The 27,492-nt window shown below is 41.9% G+C and overlaps 1 protein-coding gene across 1 annotated transcript in view; it reads left to right on the forward strand.

Moving 5' to 3' along the window:
• SLC44A1 (solute carrier family 44 member 1) overlaps positions 1–27,492 on the forward strand; it is a 188,756-nt gene that overhangs the window by 35,066 nt on the left and 126,198 nt on the right. The window contains exon 2 of the mRNA XM_068234429.1: positions 3,594–3,683. Coding sequence (XP_068090530.1) covers positions 3,594–3,683 — 90 coding nt within the window. The remainder of the gene's footprint in view (positions 1–3,593; positions 3,684–27,492) is intronic.

Genomic DNA, 27,492 nt, shown 5'->3' on the forward strand with positions numbered 1-27,492 from the left:
CATCACCTGTCAGCAGTAAAAATGTCACCATGTGATAAATGTCAGAATATAAATTAGGGGTTTAAAATATTTTACAATGGGCAAACACTGAGTAAATCATTTATACATAATTATTGTAAAAATGAAGCACTTTTTTTATTACATTATTTTCACTGGAGTTCCTCTTTAAGCAAGTAATATCTGATTTCAGGGAGATCTGTGTAAAAGGTGCCCAAAATAATCTCAATTGTTCATAATGGGTGACCTGGGTTGCAAACAAAGCCATGGATGAAACAACTGATCAAACCAAACATAAGACATACAAAATGGGCACATAGGGTAAATACTAAAAGATATTCAAAAAGGTGCAGAAAATATCTCACAAATATTCCTTGAGGGACATGTCCCATTATATTAAAAAAATCAAAACAGAATAAAGGCTGGGATAAGCTGTATATGCATACCAAGATACAGAATTATTACATGCTTTATTGGAGGTACAATATCCCTGGGACTGAATATACCACTAAATTAATAATTATCTGAGGGATGATAAAGTGCTAGACCTCTATGCTAATGTAAACAAGAAACCACAAAAAAGGAGGATTGGCTCTTGGGTGCATAAGAAACTACAATTTTTTTTTATTATTAGACAAAATTACTCGTGTAAACAAATATATTAATAAATATAAATAACATCAATTAGAATTCCCCTTAAAATCAATAGGTTGGTCTCCCCAGGCAAAGTCCATAAGGAGGTGAGGCTGCAGTCCTCAAACCCCCCCCCCTGAAACAAAGAATCACACTCCACTAGCACAATCAAGGATGAAAAATATATAGAGATAGCTCCAAAAGTAGTACAATTATCCCATGCGACAGAGGTATTGAATAACAACCCACTCGTAAAAATGCAGGCCGAACTCAAAGGATAGTGTCATATAGCAAAATGGCTTTTTGTTGAGTAGATATCATAGACCCGCATCATAAAGGGGCATATGACAGGTATGGACACTGAATGAAACGTTCCAGATGAGTAAACAAATCCTATATGCATAGGTAAAACATGGCAGTTGATGAACAGTAGACAATGAGCAAAGGTTCATCATAGGCAAATGCACAATTCAGAAGCCAGTAAGTTATAAGCAAACATGAGACAACTCGTCCAATGTCAGATCTTCATAAGCCCCCAATCGCAGGGATGTGAGACCATGGGCAGGAGTCTGAGACAAGGAACGTGATGGACCAGCCAATGTGCAATTCAAAAGCCAGCGAGTTGTAAGCAAGCCATGCAAAGCTTCATAGTTACCATCCTGTCATTGATCAAAGGGATCCAGATGTCGGAGCAGAAGTGTTGAGTGGCTCAATAATGGATGTCTGGGGGAGGTTGGTAGCTGCCAGAACGCCTGACATGTTTCACCGCACTAGCGGCCTTTTCAAAGGCAGGCAGCAAAAGTTTTCACCTGTTCATCGCCGCAATGGCAGTTTTAAAGTACGCCGCGGCTGTCTGTCCCGCCCCCCTCCCTTCATCCTCCACCCACGCCAATACGCACGTCCGCCAAAGTGTGCAGACGTGTGGGCGGCGACCCGCTGGAGCGCAGATGTGCTCCAAGATGCCCAACAGGAAGCGTGTATCGCGTCACTGCAAGGCTACAAATGAGGAGCCACCCCAAGCACGGCAGTGGGGAAGAGGGGGAGGGAAAGAAAGGACACAAACTCGCATGTGCAGCCAGGGGAATATATGTAGTCTATTATGTCCGATGTGGGCAGTATTATCAATGATAATTAGCTAAATAACTCAACTAAATTAAATTAGTTACACCATCTAGACAGAGCAGAACAGCTAGCTGTGTCGAGACTGGTGCAGCCACATATGAAAATATATGTCATCATATGAGTGTAGAGTAAATATGAAGGCGAGACACCACTGGAATGTGTGGTGATGACAACTGCACACCGGCCCAACAAAGGAACCTATCAAAACAGTTGTGCAGAAACACAGACTCCTCCCAGTGTCCCCCATAAAAATTACATATTACAATGAGTTTAAAAAGGGGTGTCGCTCCCAATCCCCCAGGGATTTAGTTGAGTTATTTAGTTAATTATCATTGATAATACTGCCCACATCGGACATAATAGACTACATATATTCCCCTGGCTGCACATGCGAGTTTGTGTCCTTTCTTTCCCTCCCCCTCTTCCCCACTGCCGTGCTTGGGGTGGCTCCTCGTTTGTAGCCTTGCAGTGACGCGATACACGCTTCCTGTTGGGCATCTTGGAGCACATCTGCGCTCCAGCGGGTCGCCGCCCACACGTCTGCACACTTTGGCGGACGTCTAGATTGGTGTGGGTGGAGGATGAAGGGAGGGGGGCGGGACAGACACAGCCGCGGCGTACTTTAAAAACGCCATTGCGGCGATCAACAGGTGAAAACTTTTGCTGCCTGCCTTTGAAAAGGCCGCTAGTGCGGTGAAACATGTCAGGCGTTCTGGCAGCTACCGGTCTCCCCCGGGCATCCATTATTGAGCCACTCAACACTTCTGCTCCGACATCTGGATCCCTTTCATCAATGACAGGATGGTAACTATGAAGCTTTGCATGGCTTGCTTACAACTCGCTGGCTTTTGAATTGCACATTGGCTGGTCCATCACATTCCTTGTCTCAGACTCCTGCCCATGGTCTCACAGTAGACAACAGTTCACAACACAGTGAACTGCGTTATGCGTTTCTTGATACGTACTTTATGCATACTTTTTGACGCATACTGATCGAACGAAAACGGCACATTTAAAAAAACAAACAAACATTACTGAGCATGTGCAAACATTCTAACGCAGGGAAATACGAGTATAATGCACAGCATGCTGCACTTTCATTAAACGTGCTGCGTTATACTCCAACGCAACGTGGGCACTGTGAACAGCCCATTGATTTATCATTGCTGTGAGTTGGGCTGCGTTACAGGCTGCTGTAACGTGGGACTTTAACGTCATTGATCATCCCTAATGAGCGGCTCTGTGCAGGTGCAGACAGGACTTTTACTCACTGCTATAATTGGATACAAATACAAGAGAAACTGTTGAGCTTTAACACTTCAGTGTGAAAAGGTGGACCGGGTCAGGTGATCTGTTGTGTGCCAGAGAAGTAATTCCCTCTTACTGGCAATAAGGAACTACAGGCTGCTGCCAGCAGCATCCAATATGTTAATTGCAGACATATGGGGCCATATTCAATTTGCTTTCTCACCTGAGTTTTCTCCTAGGAGATATTTTCACAACTTGTAAATAAAATGCATTTTAAACCACCAGCAAACAAATACTCAAAATAATTTTGACAGTTTTTCACTTACTTTTTGGTATGCTTTCAGTTGCAAAGCACTAAAAAGTTATTTTAAATCAAAGATGAAAAATTATCTCCTAGGAGAAAACTTAGGAGAAAAAGTGAATTGCATATGACCCATGATGTGCAAAACTGTGTTTTGCTAATTAATTTAACTTTACTACAACGTGCATTAAAAAATGGGATGCAAAATGAGGGTTTTAAAGAGAGCATACTTTTGATAATGTGTGAGAAAAATACTGATTTATATTTTTATTTTTTGTGCATTCTTTTTCAGAACTCAAAGAGAGACTGGAGGCCATTGGAAGAGCATAGCTGTACAGATATCCCATGGCTGTTAATATTTCTTTTGTTTTGTATTGGCATGGTAAGTAGCGTTTAATTTTTGATAAATAGCAAAGACTTGGTCACTTGGACCTCTCCCTGTGCTAGCTGTGCGCATCTCATGAGTACAGGCTGAGTTTTGTGTATTCTATAAAAATCATATCCTTACACGGTTTCATTGGGAAATACATGTAGGCTGCATTGACTGATGTTAGGGAACACAGAACCTTTCAACACTGCATAAGTGTTCTGTCCCCTAAACTATAGTCTAGGAAGTGGTTACTTGCTTTATCAGTATACATGTGCATATCCCTAGTGTGTTTTTCAGGAGCTTAGGGCCGGTTTTCACTAGAGCTAAAAATCAGTCTTTAAGCTATATGAAATCTGATTTAAACTGATACCAATGTAAAGTAATGGGTCAGTTTCCATTACATCCAAATTTTTACATGCGGCTAAAATTCTGAGCCCCTGCTTTAGAATTTTGTACATTACGGACCAATCGGACATAATGCTTTTAAATGGTCCATGATATGTTCTACGTTTGTATCCATTTTTTTAAATTCAGAATTCATATGGTTTGGTGGTTGACAAAGCAGGGAGTGGTTTAAATACTGGTTTTGCACTCGTTCCACTACTATTCACTCAGTACTATTTAAAAAATGCTGAAAATTTGGCTGGAAAAATCTGTTTTCAAATCTTTCTGGTCTAGTGGAAACAGGCCCTTACAAATGACAGTGTGTCATATTCAGCTGCTACTGGCAGCTTTGAGGTTTATATGAGCGATGTGTCTTTTCTGTTTTACTACTTCATATGGCTGCTTGAGGTGGCTAATATCTGAACCAATGGAATTTGAGCAGGAGTTTACACCCCATTACTCGTGGGTCTTGTCATATTTAGCTTAAAGAGAGTCTGAAGTGTAATTTAAATAAATAAAAAAGCTTGCTGCAGATTTTTACACCATGCATGCGTTTCCCATATAATGATTGTCAATTACGCTAGTACCATGTGTAAATTCCCATAGAAATTCCCAAAAATAGTGTTAAAATTTGTTTATAGAAAAAAGCAAGCAAAAAGCAATATCCTTGTGGAAATGGGTCCTTAAAGAGAAACCATGACCAAGTATTGAACTTTATCCCAACCAGTAGCTGATACCTCCTTTCCCATGAGAAATCTTTTCCTTTTTTCAAACGGATCATCAGGGGGCTCTGTATGGCTGATATTGTGGTGAAACCTCTCCCACAGGAAACTGTGAGGACCATGGTCCTGGCAGTTTCCTGTCTGTGAACCTTGTTGCATTGTGGGGAAATAACAGCTGTTTTACTGTTTACAGCTGTTTCCAACTGCCAAAAAGCAAGCAACCTCTTCCAGTGACATCACCTGCCAGCAGTAAAGATGTCGCCATGTGATAAATGGCAGAATGTAAATCGGGGAGAGGAAAGATTTTACAGTCTGTGTAATAAAAAAAATAAAATACTTGAGAGGGAAGGCTCTGGGTCCTATAGAGCCTTCCCTTTCTTCTAAGGACCTTACGTTCCAATGCTGGATCCCCCATTAGCAGATCGGATTGAGACTGCTCACTTCTGCTGTGTGATGCTTTTAAAGTCTCTGGGAGCCTGAGTGCTCCGTACTGCGCATGCCCGAGTACGCATACTCACGCATGTGCAGTATGGAGCTGCCTGTCTCCGGGTGCACTTGGGCTGCTGAGGATTGCCAAAGCCCATTGGTTGGAGACTAACGGAGGATTCAGCGCTGGAACACAGGGACCGTAGGAGGATCGGTAAGGCTCTATAGGACCCAGAGCCTTCCTTCTCCTTAGGTAAGTATCAGGTTTTTAAAAAAATTTTTAATTACACTTCAAACTCACTTTAAGTACGCCAATTGGCGTGAGCAGTGTGGCAGCCCCAGGACCGCTCCACGCCCATTGGCGTGAACGGCTGTCTATGGGGCTAGCAGGAGATCGTGCGCAGTTATCTCCTGCTCGGGGGCGGAACTCCACCCCGCCTTCAGTCTCTGAGCAGCGATCGCCGCTTGGGAGACTTAGGCCACATACACACATCAGACCATAGTCTTTTGAAAATGAAAGATCACAGACTTGGGAAATCTTTCATTTTCCAAAGACTATGGTCTGATGTGTGTATGAGCCTTTAGAGGGCAAAACCGGTTGGTGGGGGGAAGAGGGGGCAGGGGAAATCACTTGTGTGCTGAGTTGTACGGCCCTGCAGCTTGGCCTTAAAGCTGCAGTGGCCTATTTAACTAAAAATGGCCTGGTTACTAGGGGCGGGTTACTAGGGGGGGGAGGGGTTTAACGCTGCGGACCTCAAGTGGTTAAGGACCCATTTCCACAAGGATATTACATTATGCATGCATTTTTCTATATACCAATTTTGGCATTATTTTTATGGGAATTTCTATGGGAATTTACACATGGTTCTAGCGTAGTTGACAGTCATTATGTGGGAAATGCATGCATGGTGTAAAATTCTGCAGCAAGCTGTCTGAATTTTTGGGGGATTGGAATGGATTACAAAAACTGTACTCAATTAAAACTATTGTTTTAAAATTGCATTGCTTTCTGTGTTAGTGCAAATTTTTACAATGCAAATTTAAACTTAGTGGAAATGGGCATTACAGACATGCCTTATGGGGAAAACGGCTTTCCGTGTGTGTGTGTGTGTGTGTTTTAGCAAATTTTAAGCTGCCTTGATCCTTACTCATTCTTGGCTACTACTAAGGATGTTTTGACCACCTTAAGCCACTATGGACTATGTGCTTAGTGTACATACACTAAATAGTACTTAATGTGTAGGCATGATTCATTTGCTTAAATATTTTTTAACAAAAACAATATTTCCATTAACAAGGGCAATTGGGCCAACTAGGCAAGCATTAAATATAAAGATTTTGTTATAGTCTCAGTCGAACTTTGCATTTTGTAACCACTATTTTCTATTTTTCTCAGTGTTATATATGGACAACCTCAGTAATACGGTGTTGCCTTTGATGTAGAGTTTAAGCATTTAACCAGGGCTTGAATCGTGGTCCAAGTCAGTACATAAAACAGTAAGAAGTCTTCGGGCAAGGCTCCCTAATGCTCCTAGTCACCTGTGGAGCGTATTCTAAGTGGCTCCAGCTCTAAAGCGCTTTGAGTCGGCTAGGAAGGCACAATATAAATGTATTGTCTAATCATTTAATAAGAAGTGACAAGTCCTGCTAAATTATGTGTACCTTCCATCTGACAGTGGGGTGGTGGGGCGAGCACTCTCACTGCATAGAAGTAGAAGACTATGGAAGGAAGCAAATGGAAGGTTCGGAGAATACTGCTGAGGCAAGGGAGAGAAACAATATATGGTAGTGTATCAGTTTACCACCTCCCCTCTGCCTTGTGCACTCTTCCAAAACTGCAAGAAACTATGTGCAAAGTTTTCCAAAAATCTTTAAATACTTTTTAGGGTGGATTCACACTGTGCAAGTTGCATAATGCACACTGACTCAAAGCCTACTTGCAGAAAATTAGAGTAGAGTGATTCTTTAAAATGCAGAGATGTGAACGGTCTCATAGAATTGCATGGGCAGTGAGTTCAGATGCAGAATTATGATGCGATATAGTGTTAGTGCACCGTTAGTGTTCAGTAAATCGGACACAAATTGCACTGCTTGTTTCAAGCCTCTCACCTTCACAGATGGAGCTGCACTGACTACCACTCTCTACTAGAAAACTGAATAGGGAATGGCTGACCTGCCACTCAACTCTGCTCAACCAATGAATTGAATGGAGGTTGTGTATTGTAGCCATTGAAAAAAGGGGAGCCTGCCAGCAATTGAACCCAAATGCGCCCAGGCTGAAAATCTATTAAGTTAAAGCGGAATATAACCCTGCATTTCAACTTTGCTCTAAAACATTCTTTACAGCATATTATATGCAACCAGCATTTTTTTTTTTTTTACTAGACCAGCATTGGAAGGGTTACACACACAGCTTTAAAGTTCCTGGAGAGAACTGCTCCCTGCAGCCGAAGTTTAGATAGATACATTTTAAGCAAAACAAAATGTAACAACTGTGGAATGGGACTCACTCTCTCTGACTGTGCAGGAGCTGGAGGACAGCCAAATAGTGTGTAACATTCCTCACTTGTTACATTTTGTTTTACTTAAATGTATCTATCTGAACTTTGGATGCGTCTGCAGTTCTCTCCAGGAACTTTAAAGCTCTGTGTGTAACCCTTCCAATGCTGGTCTAGTAAAAAAAAATGCTGGTTGCATATAATATGCTGTAAATAATGTTTTAGAGCAAAGTTGAAATGCAGGGTTATATTCCGCTTTAAGGTATTGAAGTGAAGGGTCAACTTCCTTAGCGGTAACCACAAGCTATTAGGGTCAAAAAGCACATGAAAAAAAGACCCTAAAATCAGGAATGAATCATACCGCCAGGGAGGTTAAACAATACCAGTTGCCTGGAAACCTGCTGATCTTACTGGTTACAGTAGTGTTTGAATCACACACCTGAAACAAGCATCCAGTCACCCTTCAGTCAGAGCACCTGATCTGCATGCTTGTTCAGAGTCTACAGCTAAAAGTATTCGAGGGATAGGATCAGCAGGACAGGCAGGCACTTTGTATTAACAGGAAATAAAAATGGCAGCCACCATATCCCTCTCACTTCAGGTGTGCTTTAATTGTACTCCGTGATAAGAGATATGAAATGACATAAGGCAGTGTTTCTCAAACCAGTCCTCGTGACACCCCAATGGTGCATGTTTTGCAGGCAACCTCACCTATGCTCAGGTAGAGTAATTAGTGTCTCAGCTACATGGAATTCACCTAGTTGAGACACTTGTTACCCCACCTGTGCATAGGTGAAGTTGCCTTCAAAACATGCACCGATGGGGAGTGGCAAGGACTGGTTTGAGAAACCTTGACATAAGGACATCTCCAGGCCTCCATAAAACCTTTAGAAATTTTGGGTTGGCTTGAAATTTCCAGCACTAGTGTTAGTCACAAACCAGGTTAACAATAAAAAGGTGTTTTTTTATTTTTTGTTTTTCCCCTCTTGGGCGAAATCTCTTGTTACTCTATAGCTGAATGAAAATCGGAAGCCCTGGGTAAGTTGTCATTGTACTTGAATACTTGGCTTAGAGTTGAATTTTAAGGGTATGTTAAAGATGGTGTGTTTTTCTGCTCTTTTCATTGCCAGTATGCTTAGTGGGAAAAATGGCTCTTACTATGTATTTTTGTGGTGATCATGAAGCTATAATTAGCGTGACAATTATTGCAGGGCAGCACTCTGAGCTTTCAGATTTTGTTTCTGTTTGCTGCTTAGAAGACAAGCAATTAGCTTTCTCCATGCTATTCCTTTCATTTAGAAGTTGGCGTGTTAACATGTTTTGACAACAACATAAAAAGCACAGTTCTGCACACCGCAATCCAGATATTTTCTAAGCCAAACAAATCCCCCCCTCTACTGAAACAGGCATTGGTATTACACGTTTGTATGTGGGTTTTCTTTGTGTAGAATCCAAACGCAGTTTGTGATCAGCTAACCTAAAGCTTTGTAATTTTTATTGTTAGAGGGGGCTTCATGTTCTGTCCATGCCTCAGATGACTAGCCTTTTTCTTTGTTTAATGCAAGTGTCATCAATGTAGCAAATATCATGATTAGATTTACAACACAGGTGAAGTCTTGTATATATTTGGTGTAACCACTTGCATGGTTATTTCTTTCTGTCCATCAACACTCCTTCATGGGCGGTATTACTAGGTCTATAGCAGAGTTCCCCAACCTTGTCCTCAATGCCCACCAACAGTACATGTTTTGCAGAAATCACAAACATGCACTGGTGAAGTGATTAGCACTGGTGAAGTAATATGGTTAACTACCTCTGTGGATTTCCACAAAACATGCACTGTTGGTGGTCCTTGAGGACAGGGTTGGGGAACACTGGTCTATAGGACCTGATTGTTGTCCAATTTTACTAAAATGTTAAGGCTAGCAGGGCGCCTTGAAAAGTCTGTGAAACTTTTACCAATACTTGGTATTGTATCTGGTGGTGTAATGTAGCATAAACTAGTGTGCTAGGGTATTAGGACAAAACCCAACAAAATGAAAATGTTGAGATAATTTGGTGAAAGCAGCACCAACATTCAAATATTTGAAATGCCAATATGTTCCACGATTATTATTCCTTCCTTTTTTTTGCTAACTTAATTTTTAACCACCATAATAATATAATAACCACAGTTAATATAACTACCACGTCATATTAATTTTAAAGGACAACTGAAGTGAGAAGAATATGGGGGCTGCCATATTTATTTACTTTTAAACAATACCAGTTGTCTGGCAGCCCTGCTTGTCTATTTGGTTGCAGTTGTGTCTGTATCACACCAGAAATAAGCATGCAGCAAATCTTGTAAGATCTGATAATATTGTCAGAAACACTTGATCCTGCTGCATGCTTGTTCAGGGTCTATGACTAAAAGAGGCAGGCTAGCCAGGCAACTTGTATTTATTAAAAGGAAACAAATGGCAGCCTCCATATCACTTTCGCTTCAGTTGTCCTTTAAATGTTATTTTGTACAATATTTATGTATATTCATATTTGTATCTCAAAATTTGCTGATGTAAGAGGAGAACTGTAGTGAGAGGTATATGGAGGCTGCCATATTTATTTCCTTTTAAGCAATACCAGTTGCCTGGCAGCCCTGCTGATCTATTTGGCTGAAGTAGTGGCTGCATCACACCAGAAACAAGCATGCAGCTAATCTTGTCATATCTGTCAAAATTGTCAGAAAAACCTGATATGCTGCATGCTTGTTCAGGGTCTATGGCTGTAAGTATTAGAGGATCAGCAGGATAGCCAGGTAACTGGTATTGCTTGAATGGAAATAAATATGGCAGTCTCCATACACCGCTCTCTACAGTTTTCCTTTAAAGAATTCTGAGTTACCCAAATGGCATAGTCATTCGGATTGTCTAGAAAGCGGAGAAGTAGAATTTAGGTGAACCTGTGTCAGGCATTGCCCACAAGGGCTGTATTGTTTAGTCTTACCACCCATTGTGCAAGGCTTCTTTTGTATCATACACATGCACAAAGCTTACAGGTTCTTTTTCAGGAACTTACTGATTAAAGGGTACAACCCATTTGTGATGGTAGACATTATTCTCCTTGCCTACCCTCCAGATTTTATATCATCCTCTGCATTATGCCGCGGATACACGGGTCGACCGGCGGCTCGATTAGCTGCCGGATCGACCCCAGCCGCTTCCCCGCGGATCGATTACCGCTCGCCCCCCGCCGGCGCTTCCTTATCAGCGCTCGATTCCCTGCCATTGTCCGCGGGCGGGAATCGAGCGGGCGGGGTCGAGCAGCTTGATCGGGCCAGCTGAATATTATCAGCTGGCCGGATCAGCTGGTCGATACACGGTACAGAAACGTACTGTGTATCCCCAGCATTAGAACAGAGGCTGACTTCTAGTCAGGTGTGCAGGTAAACTTCAGGTGGACATTTTCTTTGTCGATCATCGCCACATCACCTGCCTGTCCAACTGACAATGAGCCAGCTTCTGCTTCAGTTCAGGGGCTTATGTATGTTTACTGCCTTTAGGGCTCGTTCACACTAGAAGCGCTTTCTTTTTTTTAAGCTCTGGCGATTTTTCAAAATCGCCCTGGAAGCGCTTACACTATGCTTTCCTATGCGTTAGTTCAGATTGGGGCGCTCTGTTTGCTTTCCGATCTGAAAAGCGATGCATGGACCATTTTCGGAGGGATTTTGCGGTAATGGGAGGTATAGGAAAAGCGCAAAGAGCTAGAAAATGCTTTTGCTAGTGATTTTCATGGCCGTTTTTTTCCCTGTCAATTTTAAATGTGAAGTGCTTCTGGGATTTTTAGGTCCTTTTCCCTTTAAAAATAAGGCATAGGACACTTAGAAATCGCAAAACGCCCCAAAAAAGCGCTTGCAAAAACACTTACCAAAAAAGCCCAACACACAGAAATTGCAGAGAATCTCAAAAAAAAGTAATAAAACGCAACACAACCCCTGTGCTTATACTGTATGCAATTGAGGGGAATTCTACAACCTGAAAGCTTCATGCTGTGATTTGTAACTGTGTTCAACTGCTCTACTGTGTATGGTCCCTTTAGTATTACCTCCCTGCGTTTTTGAGTAACTTTTCAGACAAAATTGCTGCCCAATTTTTGTTTTAAATGAAGAGATATTTTGCAAGTGGACCTTGGATGTAGCATAGATGGAGCTCAGGGAGGGGAACGGTGGGTTAGGAGAAAGCCTATGTGGCTACCATAACCCCAATATGCAGCCTAATGCTGAGCATACACGGTTAGTTTTTGCGCTCGTATAGAGCCAGCAGCTCGATGCCTGCGCGTCACCGCTCGTCCGCGCGTGCGCTGCTAATCAGCCGCTCGTTTCTTCCCATTGCCCCCCCCCCCCCCCCACCGGTATCGAGCGCAGTATCGATCCGGCGGGGTATTGGACAGGTTGGATCTTATCATTCGAGCCATCAGCGGTTAGATTGATAAGAATTATCTGACCGTGTATGCCCAGCATAATGACCAGTCTAAATCTACAATAAATATTCATTTCCAAAGGAAAATAAATGGGTTTTCAGCCAGCTGTACTTTTATTTTTTTTGGCTTGTAGAATGTTATTCCACTAATTCATGTGTCTTCTAGATTAGAATACATAAGTAAAAGTTCAGTTGTCTGGAATGCTGAAATAGTAATTGTCATAAACCTATGAACGAGTGGTAGGTGACCTGTAGAGATGTGTGTGATAGCAGTCAGGGACATGTGTGGTAGGAAAGTAACATACTTTACAATTTAATACTTCATATTTTCAGGATTTGTCCTTCCAAACTTGTGATTGAAAAATAAGCGAGGGCATGTACAACCTCCAGCTTGCTCGCATACTTATCAGTATGGCTTTTTAAGTCAGCCCTTCCTTACAGGAGCTTCTTTTGGCAGTATGTCGACCTTTATAGTAGATATTTCATTTTAGACAATGGGAACATCCATTTCATGTGTTGAAACAGCATAATGATTGTTAGATCTTCTAGTAAAGACATTGAAGCTTGATTCATATGTATGAAAACCCTTTTGTGAAACTTGCAGAACAGATGCCTATGGTGAGCCTTTACTTTCCTTTTTAAAGCTCCAGGGAAATTGGAAAACCAAAACACCGCATTTCTGTAATTTCTTATTTGGTCTACTATTACTTCAAGTGCTTATATTTTACTTATTTGTTTGTCATATTTTATCTTAAAGAGAATCTGTAGTGTTAAAATCGCACAAAAGTAAACATACCAGTGCGTTAGGGGACATCTCCTATTACCCTCTGACACAATTTCGCCGCTCCTCGCCGCATTAAAAGTGGTTAAAAACAGTTTTAAAAAGCATACAGGGGCCTGGAAGGGGGAGTTCATAGCAGAACCACAACACTGAAGAACTTGGCAGCCTTCCAGACACAGGCTGACAAGTCTGACAAGAGAGAGATAAGTTGATTTATTACAGAGACAGTGATAGTATAAAGTGCTGCAGTAAGCCAGAACAGATTAGAATAGCTTTTTGAACTTGTAGGATGATCAAAAAACAGGATGCAATTTTTGTTACGGAGTCTCTTTAAGGTTCCTGAATACTACAACTACACTTTTTTTCTGCTAGGTGTCAACAGAATTATTTTCAACATTATACAGCAATCACCAGTGGTGATTTAAAAAAAAAAAAAAAATTAAAACAAAAAAAATTTGAAAATGTTTACACTCTTGATACAAAATTTGGAATAAGAAAATCATAGCTTCCAAGAGCTGTTCTAGCTAAGCACCAGTGTTAAACGTTCAGTGATATGAAGCCATGCTTTTCCCTCCCAGAAGTTACCCCTATATTCCAGCGTATAAGACGACTGGGCATATAAAACGACTCCTCCCCAACTTTTCCACTTAAAATATACAGTTTGATATATACTTACCGTGTAAGACTACCCCTCTTCCAACGCACACCCCCAAATTAAAATAAAAAATCATACTGGTGCTATGTATGAACAGATACTGGTGCTGTACTGTATGTGGTACCCAGTATATAGGCGATTGACTAGTTGGATTGGTCAACTCTCTCCCTAAGCAGATTGGTCAGCTCTCCCTGTCTCCCTGTTTATCAGATTGGTGTGGAAGAATAGATTGTGCTGTGCCCATAAAACACGCCTCTTTCATCCTTCTGGCCCGCCCTTGTATCCTATTTACCTCCTTCTCTGCCTCTCAGATCTCGCACATGTGCACCTGCGCCGCTTCACTACAGTCCTCAGCAGCTAGATCTAAGAGTCGGTAACAGGATAGGGCGTATCACCTGGCATCAATGACACCCGGCGTATAAGACGACTCCTGACTTTTCAGAAGATTTTCAAGGGTTAAAAAGTAGTCTTATACACCAGAATATATAGTACTTTGCATGTTAGATTTTTTTCACTTATCACTTGCTATGATTTGCAAGCCAGGTATGAGATTTAGGCATGGTCACCACAGAACCCTCACACAGCACTAATGTCAAGCTTTGGCTGCCTGAACTGGAAGGGCTCACACTATAAGCGCTTTTCTGAGCATTTGTGATTGATCAGCGCTCTCTAAAGGCTGTATAAAAATCGCTCCCATTCACTTTAAAATTGCAGTAAAATTGCGTAAAAATCGCCACACGATTTTTACTGCGATTTTAATGCAAGTGAATAGGAGTGATTTTAAAAAATGCTCAGAAAAGCGCTTATAGTGTGTCTGAGCCCTTAAAGCGTAACTGTCAGGCTGCAAAAGCTAATTTAAACCTCTATTCTCCTGTGTTAAACAGTTTAGAAGGAAGCCAAAATGGCAATACTGAAGTTAAAAATCTCTCTTACTTTGATGTTTGCTGAACAGCAAGCCTCTATATTCCCAAGCTCCTAAGGAGGCCGGCAGGCCGCATAACAGATACTGCAAAGCATTCTGGGGCTGCGTCTTCTCCCCACTGCACTCTCTTGGTCCTCCCCTTCATTTCCCTATCCTGCCCTAAGGCTGCTTTCACAGTGAGAAGTTACAGGCTCATGTTACAGCAGCTTGTATCTTGCAGCCCAGCTCACAACACTGAAAAATCAATGTGCTGTTCACAGGGCACATGTTCCGTTTAGAGCAGGGCTTTTCAACGTTTTCTCTAAATGTACCACTTTTATCACCTAAACATTTTCAAGTACCACCAGTGTGCCTGCGCAGTAGAGAGTAACCAATTGGGCTCGGCTGTTTCTGCCGGAGACCGAGCAAAAAAATGCTACTGTGCATGCGTGCACGCCAACAAGGAGATCTTTGGGGGTCCCAGCACTGGATCTCCTCTATGGAGGAGGAAGAGGGAAGCCTCTTTAGGATCCAGAGGCTTCCCCTTCCCGAGCTAAGTATCCCCAGGCGCATTTTTTTTTCTTACAGGCACACTAAGAAAAGGGGGCATATGGGATGCGAAAAGCAGGAGGCATTGGTGGGGAAAAGGATTAAAATTAGATTACTAGCCTACAGATTGCCAACATAGGTAGCTTTCACCCACCATAATAGAGCTGGGCAGTGACTCACCACAAAGTTCTGGACCCCCTTGCTCACACCTCGCTGTGCTATCCTGTGAATTAGTTTAAACCTCATCGATAACCCGGCCACAGTGTAGAGACAGTCAGGTATACGATGCGTATACTTCAAATACAGGCAGTGAGCAGTGATGTCACCTGTATTTGAAGTATACACACCATCACTGTGCACCATTCCCCTGGCTGTCTCCTCACTGCTGATCTGAGGTCTGGAGTATGCCACAGGACAGCACAGTGAAGAGAAGCCAAACTTTGTGGTGGCAGGACGGGACAAGAACCAGCAGAAGGCGGGCAATTAAGTGGCAGGCAAATCTGGTGCGTACCACCTGGCCAACAGCAAAGTACCACTGGTGGTACGCGTACCACAGGTTGAAAAGCTCTGCGTTAGAGTATACTGCATGAGTCCGCTATTGTTCCTAGCCACATGGCTAATTAATATTCACTGCACAGTAGTGTTGTCCGGATCATGAACCATTAGGATCTTTGATCCGGATCTTTTTTGTGAGTCGAATCATCAGGAAGCAGAGTAAGGGAGGATATTACATCACAATTGGCTTCATACAAGACAGACAAACATGGAACCTGCCATGAGCTGTCAGGAGCATCAATCTCTGCAAATACTATATAAAAATTCTGTGAAATCCAAACGTGGACAGTGAAATGCATATGTAATGTAAGTACAGCCAATATTTAGCTACTGATGATTTTTTTTTTTTCTCTGACCCTATACCTAACAGCTCCTCTTTAAGGTGGCCACTAACGATCCAATTTCTAGCGAAATATCATTTGGGTGATCAGAGAATACTGATCGAAAGTGAAATATCATAATGCATCGTTCACTACACCATCAACGAACCACTCTTTGCTTCCTATCTATCACAAGCTACAAGAAAATCCAAATTTTGGTTAGACAAAAATCCAATCGGACGACTGTTTTTAAATGCAGTCGTTATAGATTGTGCCCATCAACGGAGATTATTTACAACCAATCCGATTAGAATTATCTGACTGCTCTAATGATTTTTTTTTACTAGAAAGTGGCTACCCAGCACCAGTGTTCATCCCCATTCTTCAAAAGAACATATTCGCTTTTGTATTCACTTTTTTTGTGTCCTTTTATTTTCACTGCTGGTTTGAATCTGATAAGTAGCCATAAGTCAGTAAAGAATGATCCTTACCTAAATCCCATCTAAGGTCAAATGGCAAAGCAGGCAGCAGGGCTAGTTCTGACTAACTTAGCACTACCTTACGTCTTACCTCCCAGAGCTGCTATTTCCATATCTCTGGTCATGGCTTCTACCCCGCTGATCAGAGCTACCCATAGTTTTAAACCATGGTAGGTGGTATGTGTATGGACAAGCATCTGCTACAGCGAGTGTGTGAGAGCTGTGATCATCTGAAAGCTGCTGAGAAGCCACAGTCAAAGCTCCAGCATGTCCAGTAGGCATCTGGGAGGGGAGACGGCCGTACACCACTGTACTACAGATAATAGCAATGCAGAACAATGCTGACCTAGTCAACAGTAGCCCTATTTTATTTTTTTTCTACTCCTCCTCCTTGTCCTCCTCCTCCACGTCGTCGTCCTCCACGTCGTCCTCCTCCTCCGCATCCTCCTGACACTGCATTGTCATACAGTATGATATCCTGATGTGATAAACCTATGTGGATGTATAAATGTGCAGAGATGGCTAGATTTATGTTCATCCCAATAAATGTTATATGGTTGGTTGCCACCAAAACTGTCCAGACTATAAACATAGTAAGGATTAGATCCTCTGATGGAATTAGAGACCTGTATTTGTTTGATGCACTTTGTGAATCAATATGGGAAATATCAGCGCTATATACCGTAAGTGTGTAATAATTGCATTACTAACATCTACCGCAATTCTCCCTAAACCTTATTTTAATTGCCAGGGTTAATAACCTACCACTATACATTCCAGTCTCCCTCCAAGTATTGAGTCAGGCCACAAGGGTATTCACTGCATATTCTCTTCCTGAGACCTGATGAGATGTTTTTAAAATGTCTGGATTGCTGTAAAAAGCATGTGACCGCAGGGAAGGAGTGAAGAGAACACTTTAGTAGGTTGTTACTTATTTTTAGTAACTCAACAAGTATTAAAAAGCAGGAATGAACATCAGTGAGAGTTTGATCTGCATACTTTATGATTAAGGACTTTAAGTCCGGGAAAACCAAGAAAAGTACAATCTTGTTCCAACTTAGATAATGTTTCCCAGGCTACAGAATAGTTTTAACAAATTTACTACTTTCTCTAACAGTAGATACATTTATAAAATTTCAGCTGTGTCCAGAAGGAAACCCATAGAGAAGGTGCCCCACCACTTCAGACGATCGCTGAAAACCAAACGCTGGCAACCAAATTATACACTGGATGCGGCTATAACCATGATTAACATTGCAGTCTATGCAGCTCCCATGTTACCAGCTGACTACGGCACCCAAATTACCTTCTTCAGGGCCAGCTGTCTCTCATGTCAACAGTAAAAAATATTTTTTTTAGGATTACCATTACGGTATATATACACGTGTTTATCTCACAATGCCATATTTGATGTCAGGTTCACCCTAAAAGAAAACCCTTAGTATTAAAAATGAACTGTTTCAGTCAGTCTATACCTAACCATCATTTGTATATCCTTATACATTTCTCTTCTGTGCAACTGTGGCATCAGTGTTTAGTTTGTAGGACATTTCATGGATAGTCCAGAATTTTCATCCTTGTATAAATTGCTTTCATCCTTTCCCAGAATTGTATACAGAATGTGAGGAGAAATTGCAGACATTACTGGTGGCATTCCAAGGTTTAGTATATTGTCAGTATCCTCTACGGCTTAGCACACCTAAGGTTATGCTGGATATTCAGCATTACATATTACATTGTTGTTCATGTGATTTTTATGAATGGCTTGTTTTGAAAGAAGTAAGGATCTGTAAATTCCAGATTATTTGCTTTATGTGCTTTCGGAGTCCAGAATTTTCTCTCTGCATAAGCTGTGTCTTATTTGTCATTGTACATGGATGCTATAATAACTGAAGGTTGCTTTCAATGCGTACTGCTGACCTGGAGGAGTTTGTTGCTCCTCTTTCCTTTTGAACACAAATGATTTGGCAGGCAGAATGTGTTTCAGCAAGCAGCTCTCTTTTAAATGGCTAATGAAACAATATGTTGTGGCTATAAAATGTAAAGGTCAGGGGTGCAGGCAGTTCTTATTTCCTCATCTTATAAATGAGATTGAGAAAACATTTAAGGGAATGTATAAGCTGAATTGGTGCTTTTATCTTTACTGTATGTGACACATTCTCAATTATAGAAATATGCACAGTTGGTGAGAATAGAAAAGTGATGACCACACAAAACTGTTAAGCCTTTTATTGTGAAATTCGTCTTGATGGAAAGCTGGTTGGCTGCTTATGCGCGAGTATTAATCGGTATGATGTGGAACAGAGCAGTGTGAAGTGAGCCTATCTATTGCTGGAAGACAGGATTTAGCCATGCATTCCTAGTAAACACTGCTGGCTTTCTTTTTCAGACAAGATCAGGAAGTTATTGATGTTGCTTAGATTCTGTAAGGCTGGCGGTCCCTGATAAGTTGTGAAAGGCAGAAAAGACTTCTCCCTGCTGTTTTCATATAACCCCAAAGGTTAATGAATGAGTTCACTTTGTAAGAATATAGTAAACTCCATATTTCTGCTCTATATATTACTGCTAGCAGCTGGTTTTTGTACTGGATATAGTGAATAAAAAGAAAACAATATTTTTACATTTCTGCATGAAGGGAGGATTTTTATGGTGAATTCCATTTTGCATGACATATGAAGAGTGAATGACTCACCCACTGCTAGTTTTAAAACATGATGCATCATATACTGAAATAGAATTCTGAAGAACACGATTTTGAGAGGTTGTTTTTTTTTTTTTTTTTTATATTGTACTTTACAGTAGCTGTTCTCACTGAAGTACGATTTTAACTGCTATTGATGCACCTCTGCTGGACTTTATAGTATTTATATGCATTTTATCCAGCAGTTATATTTATCCAGCGCTTCTGGAGGTGTGGCTAGCTTACAGGGACAAGGGATGATTTGCATATTCAGCAGTGCTGCATCGTGGGAGACATCATATGCTCACTCCAACCTGAATTATCGCGAATACCTTCTGTTTTTTAAGATGGCAAACTTTAGTTTTGCTATGCATTTATATAGTCCTGTAGAGGAGCTCCAAATCTAATCACGCGGTTCCCATTAATTATGCAATTTTGATTGTACAATCTTACCACTTATGTTTAATATGGAGGACTACCTAAAGTAGTCAAAATATATTTACTCAGTTAATCCGAATGATTTGGTTAAATTGTACAATTACGTTTATATCCTTGATGGGCACCTTAACGCTAATGTCCCCACCATACTCTGAAGGCCGGTTTTGGAGGGAATTGATTAGTAGATATGGTAAATGAGATGCTTATTATTTTGATGTGCATGCAAATTGTATGCAGCTTTGAACAAGGCCAATCATATGAACTTGCTACCAATTTTAGTTGGCCCAGTTTATAGCTGCCATTGAATGTGCATGCAAAATTGATTTTTTGCCATTTCATTGACCATCTCTACTTATCTGAACTTCTGGATTTCTCGCTAAATAAAGTTGGTTGAAATGCATTTTTTTTTTGTAACACTGTATTTTATTGCATCATTTAACATGAGTTACATGGCAATATAAAAATAAACAAGTAAACAGGTACTGATATATGCATCTCCTTTTTTGTTTTTGTTTTTTCCCTCCTTTAAATATAGTCAGAAAATGATAGTAGCTTTTTGATAGTTTGATTTTGCGGCAAATGTAAAAGTATCTGAGAAAGGGTATAGTCAACGTCCTCTGTAGGAGTGGGATTCATACTCCGGGTGAGTTCTTCGGGAAAGGAGGAAGTTGAAGTTCCAGTCATATGATGTGACCGAATATCTCAGGTGAGTATATCAGTGCAAGAGGAACACCGAAGATAGGAAATATATATTCATAAAGAAGGGAGGTTGATAGTGAGTCATGATGTTCAGGTAATTTGCTTATAATTTTGTCAATTAATGTGTAGTATGTGTGAAAGGGTTTCAGACAGTCTTTTTTTTTTTTTTTTTATAAGAACCAGGAGACAGTTGTGACCATTTTACCTCTTTACAGATATAAGTAGGTCCAGTTCCTTTGGATGTACCTTATTATTAAATAATGGTCACGAGTCAGGGGGGCAAATTGTCTGGAGAGAAGTGCACCCAAGGGTCCCATATTCTATGAAAATTAGTTTCTGTGTCCCTTAGAGAGGCAGTTAGTTGTTCCATGGATTTAGTCCAATTTATTTTAATTTTAATATCTGGAATGGTGGGTGGGGCTATTTTTTTCCAAGCTGATGTAATAGAAAGCCTGGTAGCGGTTAGAGTATGAGAAATTAAACGCATAGTGGGTTTGGGTACTTTCGGTATAGGTTTACCCAAAAGCATATGCAATGGATCCAAAGGAACTGTGACCCCTGTGACCTGCAAGATCAAATTCTGTACTTCTGTCCACAAAATTGTAATCGAGGAGCAGGACCAAAGAATATGTTCTAATGAACCCTTATAACCACAGCCCCTCCAACAGCTATCTGGAGTATTGGGGTATATTTGAGATAGTACCTCTGGGGTTAGATACCAGTGAAATAAGATCTTATAAATATTTTCTTTTATTTGGGTACACATGGAAGTATGGCGGGCATTCTCCCATATATCAGTCCAATCCTCCATTTTAATATTCCTAGAAAGAGCTTTTTCCCATTTTTCCATATGAGATGGAGAGAGATTTCCAGATTTGGTCTGGAGGAGGATATATATCTGAGAAATAATACCTCTGGTGTCCTGTGTGAAGGAATATTCGTTCAAAAGATGTAGAAGAAGAGAGTGAAGGGGCTTTTTTTGTACGTTGTTGTAGAAAATTTGTTATTTGATTAAAATCCATAATAATCTGAGGGGTGAGGGGGATTTTTTCTTCTATCTTAGACCTAGAGATTAATTTCCCGCTAGCAAAATCGATCCAATTATTCAGGTTGAAGTATCCATGGTTAAACCATCTAGACATAAAGGGTTTTGAGAGTCCCGAGGGAAAGGAAGGGTTGCCCAGTATAGGAACTAGTGGGGATGGCGAAGATCTCAGATTGGCTAGGGGCATAACCGATTTCCATAGTCGAATAGTGAATGATATAGTTGGAAGCAGGTTAGCTTGAGGAACTTTAGGAGGGGTATCTGACCATATGAAAGAGGCCAGGGATAGTGGTAGAACACTAGTGGCTTCTATTAGGCCCCATTTAGAAAAGACCCTAAAGGTGGACCATTCTGTCAACTGTCTGAGGTGAGAACCCTTATAATATGCTTTTAAATTTGGAAGTCCTAGGCCTCCTTGTTCTCTCAGAGAAGTGAGGACAGTTTTAGAGACTGTAACCTAGACAGTTGAGATGAGGGGGCTTGAACCGGGAGGGTCTCGAAAAGATAAAGCAAGTGAGGTAATATGTTAATTTTCAATGAGTATATTCTTCCAATCCAGGATATTTTGTAAGCGGTCCATTTGTGGAGATCTTGAGAGATTTTTTGAATAAGTGATGGGAAATTATGTTTATAGATTGTAGAGTAAGATGGGGGGAGGTTAATTCCTAGGTATTTTAACCACTTGAGGACCCACCCTTTACCCCCCCCCCTTAAGGACCAGCGCTGTTTTAGCTGATCTGTGCTGGGTGGGCTGTGCAGCCCCCAGCACAGATCAGGGTGCAGGCAGAGCGACCAGATCGCCCCCCTTTTTTCCCCACTAGGGGGATGATGTGCTGGGGGGGTCTGATCGCTCCTGCCTGCCTGTGTGTTGGGGGGGGGGGGGGCACCTCAAAGCCTCCCTCCGCGGCGAAATTCCCCAGCCTCCCTCTCCTCCCTCCCTTCCCCGGAGATCCGAGGCTGCACAGGAACGGATCTTTCCTGTGCAGCCTCTAACGGGCTCCTGCCTGTCATGTGACAGCGATCCCCGGCCGCTGATTGGCCGGGGATCGCTGATCTGGTACAACGCTGCTACTGTTAGCAGCGTTGTACGAATGTAAACAAAGTGGATTATTTCCGCTTGTGTTTACATTTAGCCTGCGAGCCGCGATCGGCGGCCCGCAGGCTATTCACGGAGCCCCCCGCCGTGAATTGACAGGAAGCAGCTGCTCGCGCGAGCTTCCTGATTAATTAGCCTGCAGCCGGCGACGCAGAACTGCGTCGCTGGTCCTGCAGCTGCCACTTTGCCGACGCGCGGTATGAGTGCGCGGTCGGCAAGTGGTTAAAGTTTGAGTCTTCCATTTGTAGGGAAAAGCTAATTTTAATGATTCAAGGAGATGGGGTGGAAAGTTTATAAGAAGAGCTTCCGTTTTATCTTAAGTTTAAAACTTAATAAAAAAAAAAAAGGGAATTTAGCATAGAAGAGGGGGGAGTCTCTCCATTCATGTTTTTATTAGCTAAGGTACAAAGATTGAGTAGTAGGATGTCTTTAAATGTTTTATAATAAGAATATGGGAGCCCATCTGGCCTGGGAGATTTAGAGGATGGTAATTTTTTAAGAACTTCTGCAAGTTCTGCTATGGTAATAGGGGAGTTGAGTGATGTGCGGTGGGTTTCTGTGAGTTTCGTTAGATTAAGGGATGATAAGAAATCGTCTACTTTATTTGGATATGCAGAGTTTTTGGATTGGTCAGGTAGGTTGTATAGTTGTTCGTAGTAAGTGGTAAAAATTTTGGATATTTTTTTGTGGATCATAATGCGTAGTACCATCCCTATCTTTCATTGAGTATATTATTTGTTGCGGACTTTTAGGGTTTAGTTTCCGGGCTAAGATGGTATGGGGTCTGTTGCCCCTTTAAAAAAAAAAGCTGCCTAGTCCATTTAAGGCTTTTTTCAAGATGGATAGTATGAAGAGAGCGTATGTCTTGCTTAAGCTGTTGCATAGCATGGTAATGATCTTGTGTGGGGTTAGTTTTGTATTTTGCTTGAGCTTGGGATAAAGTTGCTTGAAGGGATAATAATTTTTGAGATGAGGACTTTTTACGCCTCGAGCTTTCAGCTATGAATTGCCCCCTTATAAAAGCTTGGTGAGCTTCCCATAAGATACCATATGATGAGACCGAATCCTTGTTTTGCAGAAAGAATGACCGCAGTTCCTCAGTAATCTCAGGTAATACATTTTTCTTTCTCAGTAGTGTTTCATTTAGTCTCCAATTCATGGGTTTATGTGGTGTGTACATCCGGTCTAAATTCAGAGTGACACTCTGATGGTCAGACCAAGCTGTTGGTGTGATCTCTGATTGGAGAAGAGAGGGGGAGTAGATTAGAATTGGGAAAAAAAATAGTCTAGGCGGGAGTGTGAGGCATGTGGTGGGGAGAAAAAAGTATATTCTTTTTGTGTGGGGTTACAGACCCTCCAAAGATCTATTAGTCTCAGGCCCGGATTTACCTCGAAGGAGCCTATAGGCACAGATGTCCTGGCACCCTACACTCCGCCCTCCATGAACCTACAAATCCCGCCGCACCACACCGCAAGTGTGCTGTCTAGCCCAGCTGTCACTCATCCCTTACTTCCCCTGCCTGTCATAGGTACCTACAGGTGCCTCTTGTCATTAGGTAGCCAGAAATACCCTTAATATTAAGTAGCGAGAGGTGCCCCCAAGTATTAGGTAGCTAGAAGCAAATCAGTATAAGGTAGTTACTGTTGCCCCTGACTAAAGGGAGATATTGTCAGTGGAATGCGGAGAGCAGAGTGAGTAACCTCTCATTTACACTCTCCTCAGCACTCTGCATGGGGTGGAGGGAGGAAAGCGCTCGGGGAGGGAAGTGAGCCGCCTTTCCATCAAGAGGCGCCTGTAGGCACGTGCCTACAGTGCCTTATGGTAAATCCGGCCCTGATTAGTCTATATTTTCTCATCAGCACTCTGAAATTATGGGAATTACGGTCATGCGTGGAGTTTATGGTAGCACTGTAGGAAACACTCCTATCCATAGTAGAGGAAAAAGCTAGGTTAAAATCACCTCCTATAAGGAGAGTACCGATTAGTGCTTTATGTAGTTTGGTGAAGGAGGACAAAAAGGAAATCTGTTGTGTATTGGGTACATATACATTTGCCAAAGTGATGGGTTTCCCCGCTAAAGTTCCTATTGATATAATATAGTGACCTTTGGGATCACAGATTGTTTTTGTCACCTGGAAGGGAAGATTTTTTTTTTTTTTTTTTGCATAGGATAGCCACTCCCGCTCGTTCGGTAGTGCTTGAGGCCAAATAAGTTTCTGAGTATAACTTGTCTCTTAATCTGATTGTATCAGACGAGCGGAAGTGGGTCTCCTGTAACATGGCAATGTCTATATCAAATCTCTTAAGGTCCCTTAAAAGAGAAAACCTTTTCTGGGGGTAGTTGAGACCCTTTGTATTTAGGGTAATGAGCTTAACCATTATCCAACATATAGGGGCTAATAATTGATAAGACTAACACTGAACACCGTGACTCAAAGGGGAGAGAACCATTCTACCTAGAAAGGAAAAAGATAGTTAACAAAAACATAAACATTACCATCCATAACCATAAACTGACACTGTGCAACCTGTGGCCGCAAAAAAGGACAACCCAAAATGGTTGTCTAGATGAGGGGACCCCGGGGATACCTGGGACCCGAAGGAGCCAGGTAGGCCCGGGTGTAAGCCTCCAAGGGCGGATGCTGGAGCACCGAGACTGTTGTCCAGAGTCCCATAGCCCGTGTTAAGACACTTTAATACCGGTACTGGTAGAGGTATTAGAAATTTGGTAATAATACAATAAGCGCCTCGATGAGTGTTTCCCGTAGGTGAACTGGTAGTTAAGCGAGTATTCTCCTTACACTCCAGGTTTTGTGCTATAGAGTATAGCGTATGGAAACAGTTGATGTCCCCATTAAAGCAAAAAAACTTCAGAAAGTTAGCTAGGAAGAGCTTCCATAGAGTCAGATTCCTGAGTATAGGTGAGGCTGCGGATCAGGGCCTTGGTCCACTCTGATATGTGGCGAAACTTCCTAGGAGGGGAGAGCGCCGTAGGAGAGCGGAGATGTTGGGAGGAATTTGGTGGTGGGGGTCTCGGGCCCATCTGTTTGAGGAAGAGAGGGGCGTCATCTGGATCTGTGAGCGAGGAAAGTCATACCGTTTCTAGTAACAATAAGACGGAAGGGGAAACCCCATTTGTAGGGGATGTTAGATTCCCTTAGAAGCTGTGTGATGGGTTTAAGAGCCCTGCGTTTAGCTAGCGTTATGAGTGAGAGATCATTGAAGACTTGTATGTCGTCTCCTTTAAAAGAGATTGAGGATGATTTGCGTAGTGCTCCCAAGATGGCCTCTTTAGCTTCATAATAATGCAGTCTTATAATAATGTCCTTTGGGCCCCTTGTATTAGCTTGTTTGTCACTTAAGGATCTATGAGCCCTATCCATTCGCCATAGTTCATCTGGTGTGTCTGGGGCTATTGTTTTGAAAAAGTCAGTGAGATGAGCTTTGATTTGGTCCGGGGTCATAGCTTTAGAAATCCCCTTTATTCTGAGGTTTTGTCTCCTCTCTCTATTTTCCAGATCTTCATGAGCAGTACGCAGGGATTTGCAGTCAGATTTGGAGAGCTGTTGCTCTTCTTCAAGATCTGCTTGTTTCTGTGCTAAAGCATCGTATTTGTCCTCTAAAGTGTTAACTCTGTTTCCCAGGCCTGAGATGTCAGCTTTGAGCTCTTTCACCACTGAGAGCATGAGCTGCTGCAAAGATTCCTGCAGGGTTTGATAGTGTCTATCCAGTGCAGCTTCTAAGGCTGCGTTTGTGACTGGGGCTGTGTCAGGGTTTGTGTAGGCCTGTATGCCTGGAGGATCAGCGCGCTCTGCCTGATCGGCGCCATCTTGGTTACCTGGGGGGGGCGGACAAACCGATCCATCGAGCCCTTCTGTGCCGCTGTTTTAGGTGGCGGTTTCGGGGGCATCTGCTGCAGGAGGATCTCCGCTGTCAGTCCTGGTAAGAGCCGTGCTCGGAAAGCTTTGCGAGGCTTTGTGCGGCTTAGCGGACGGTGATGCGGGCTGGAGCTCCGAGATCAAGCAGCCATTCCGGAAGCGCCGCGCATGCGCCCTCGGTTGAAATGCATTTTAGATTGCCATTTAAAGGGGAACTTTAAAGAGGAACTTCAGTGAAAATAATGTAATAAAGTTCTTCATTTTTACAATAATTATGTATAAATGATTTAGTCAGTATTTGCCCATTGTAAAATCTTTTAAATCCCTGATTTACATCTTGACATTTATCACATGGTGATATTTTTACTGCTGGCTGGTGATGTAGCTGCTGCTTGCTGTTTTGGCAATTGGAAACCGCTGTAAACAGCTATTTCTCACAGTGCAACAAAGTTCACAGATAGGAAACTGCCAGGAGTACCATGGTCCTCAGTTTCTTGTGGGAGGGGTTTCACCACAATATCAGCAATACAGAGCCTCCTGATGATCTGTTTGTGAAAAGGAATAGATTTCTCATGTAAAAGGGGGTATCAGCTACTGATTGGGATGAAGTTTAATATATACAACAAGGAAAAGCCATCCGTATGGCAAAAAATACTAAAGTCATAGATAAATTCTCCAAAATATTAAGTCTTTATTTATTGAGTACGCATCAAAAGAGATAAAAACAATTAAAAACTGCTACAAGCGTGTAACAACTGCTACAAGTGTATAAAGTCCATACAATCACTTCATGATACAATTCAAATTAGAATATGTACAGATATGTAATCAGAATCATTTTATTTCGCCAAGCATGACTGGGTCAAGCCCGGAATTGGGTTTGGCACAATGGAGTGGTACATAGAAAGGCAGGAAAAAATGTTAGAATGACAGCAATACCTCATCCTCAAATATAGACATACACAATATACAATTGACATCAGATATACATATAGCTCAGTATTCATCTTTCAAAAGACACTGCAGAAGTCTACCGCTCCTATGCAGGTGGTAGAGCACTGATAGAGGGTGGTAGAATGTTAAGGGAGTTCAGGAGGCCATCGGGAAGAAAGATTTCTTGTGTCTGGTGGTCTTGGTGGGGATGGCCCGGAGTCTCCGACCCAGTGGAAGTGGGGTGAAAAAACAGTGGCCTGGGTGAGAGAGGTCACTTGCAATCCTCAGTGCCCTGGCTCGCAGTCTTGTGTCATACAGGTGGTC

This window comes from Hyperolius riggenbachi, chromosome 1 (assembly GCF_040937935.1).
Source record: "Hyperolius riggenbachi isolate aHypRig1 chromosome 1, aHypRig1.pri, whole genome shotgun sequence".
NCBI lineage: Eukaryota > Metazoa > Chordata > Amphibia > Anura > Hyperoliidae > Hyperolius > Hyperolius riggenbachi.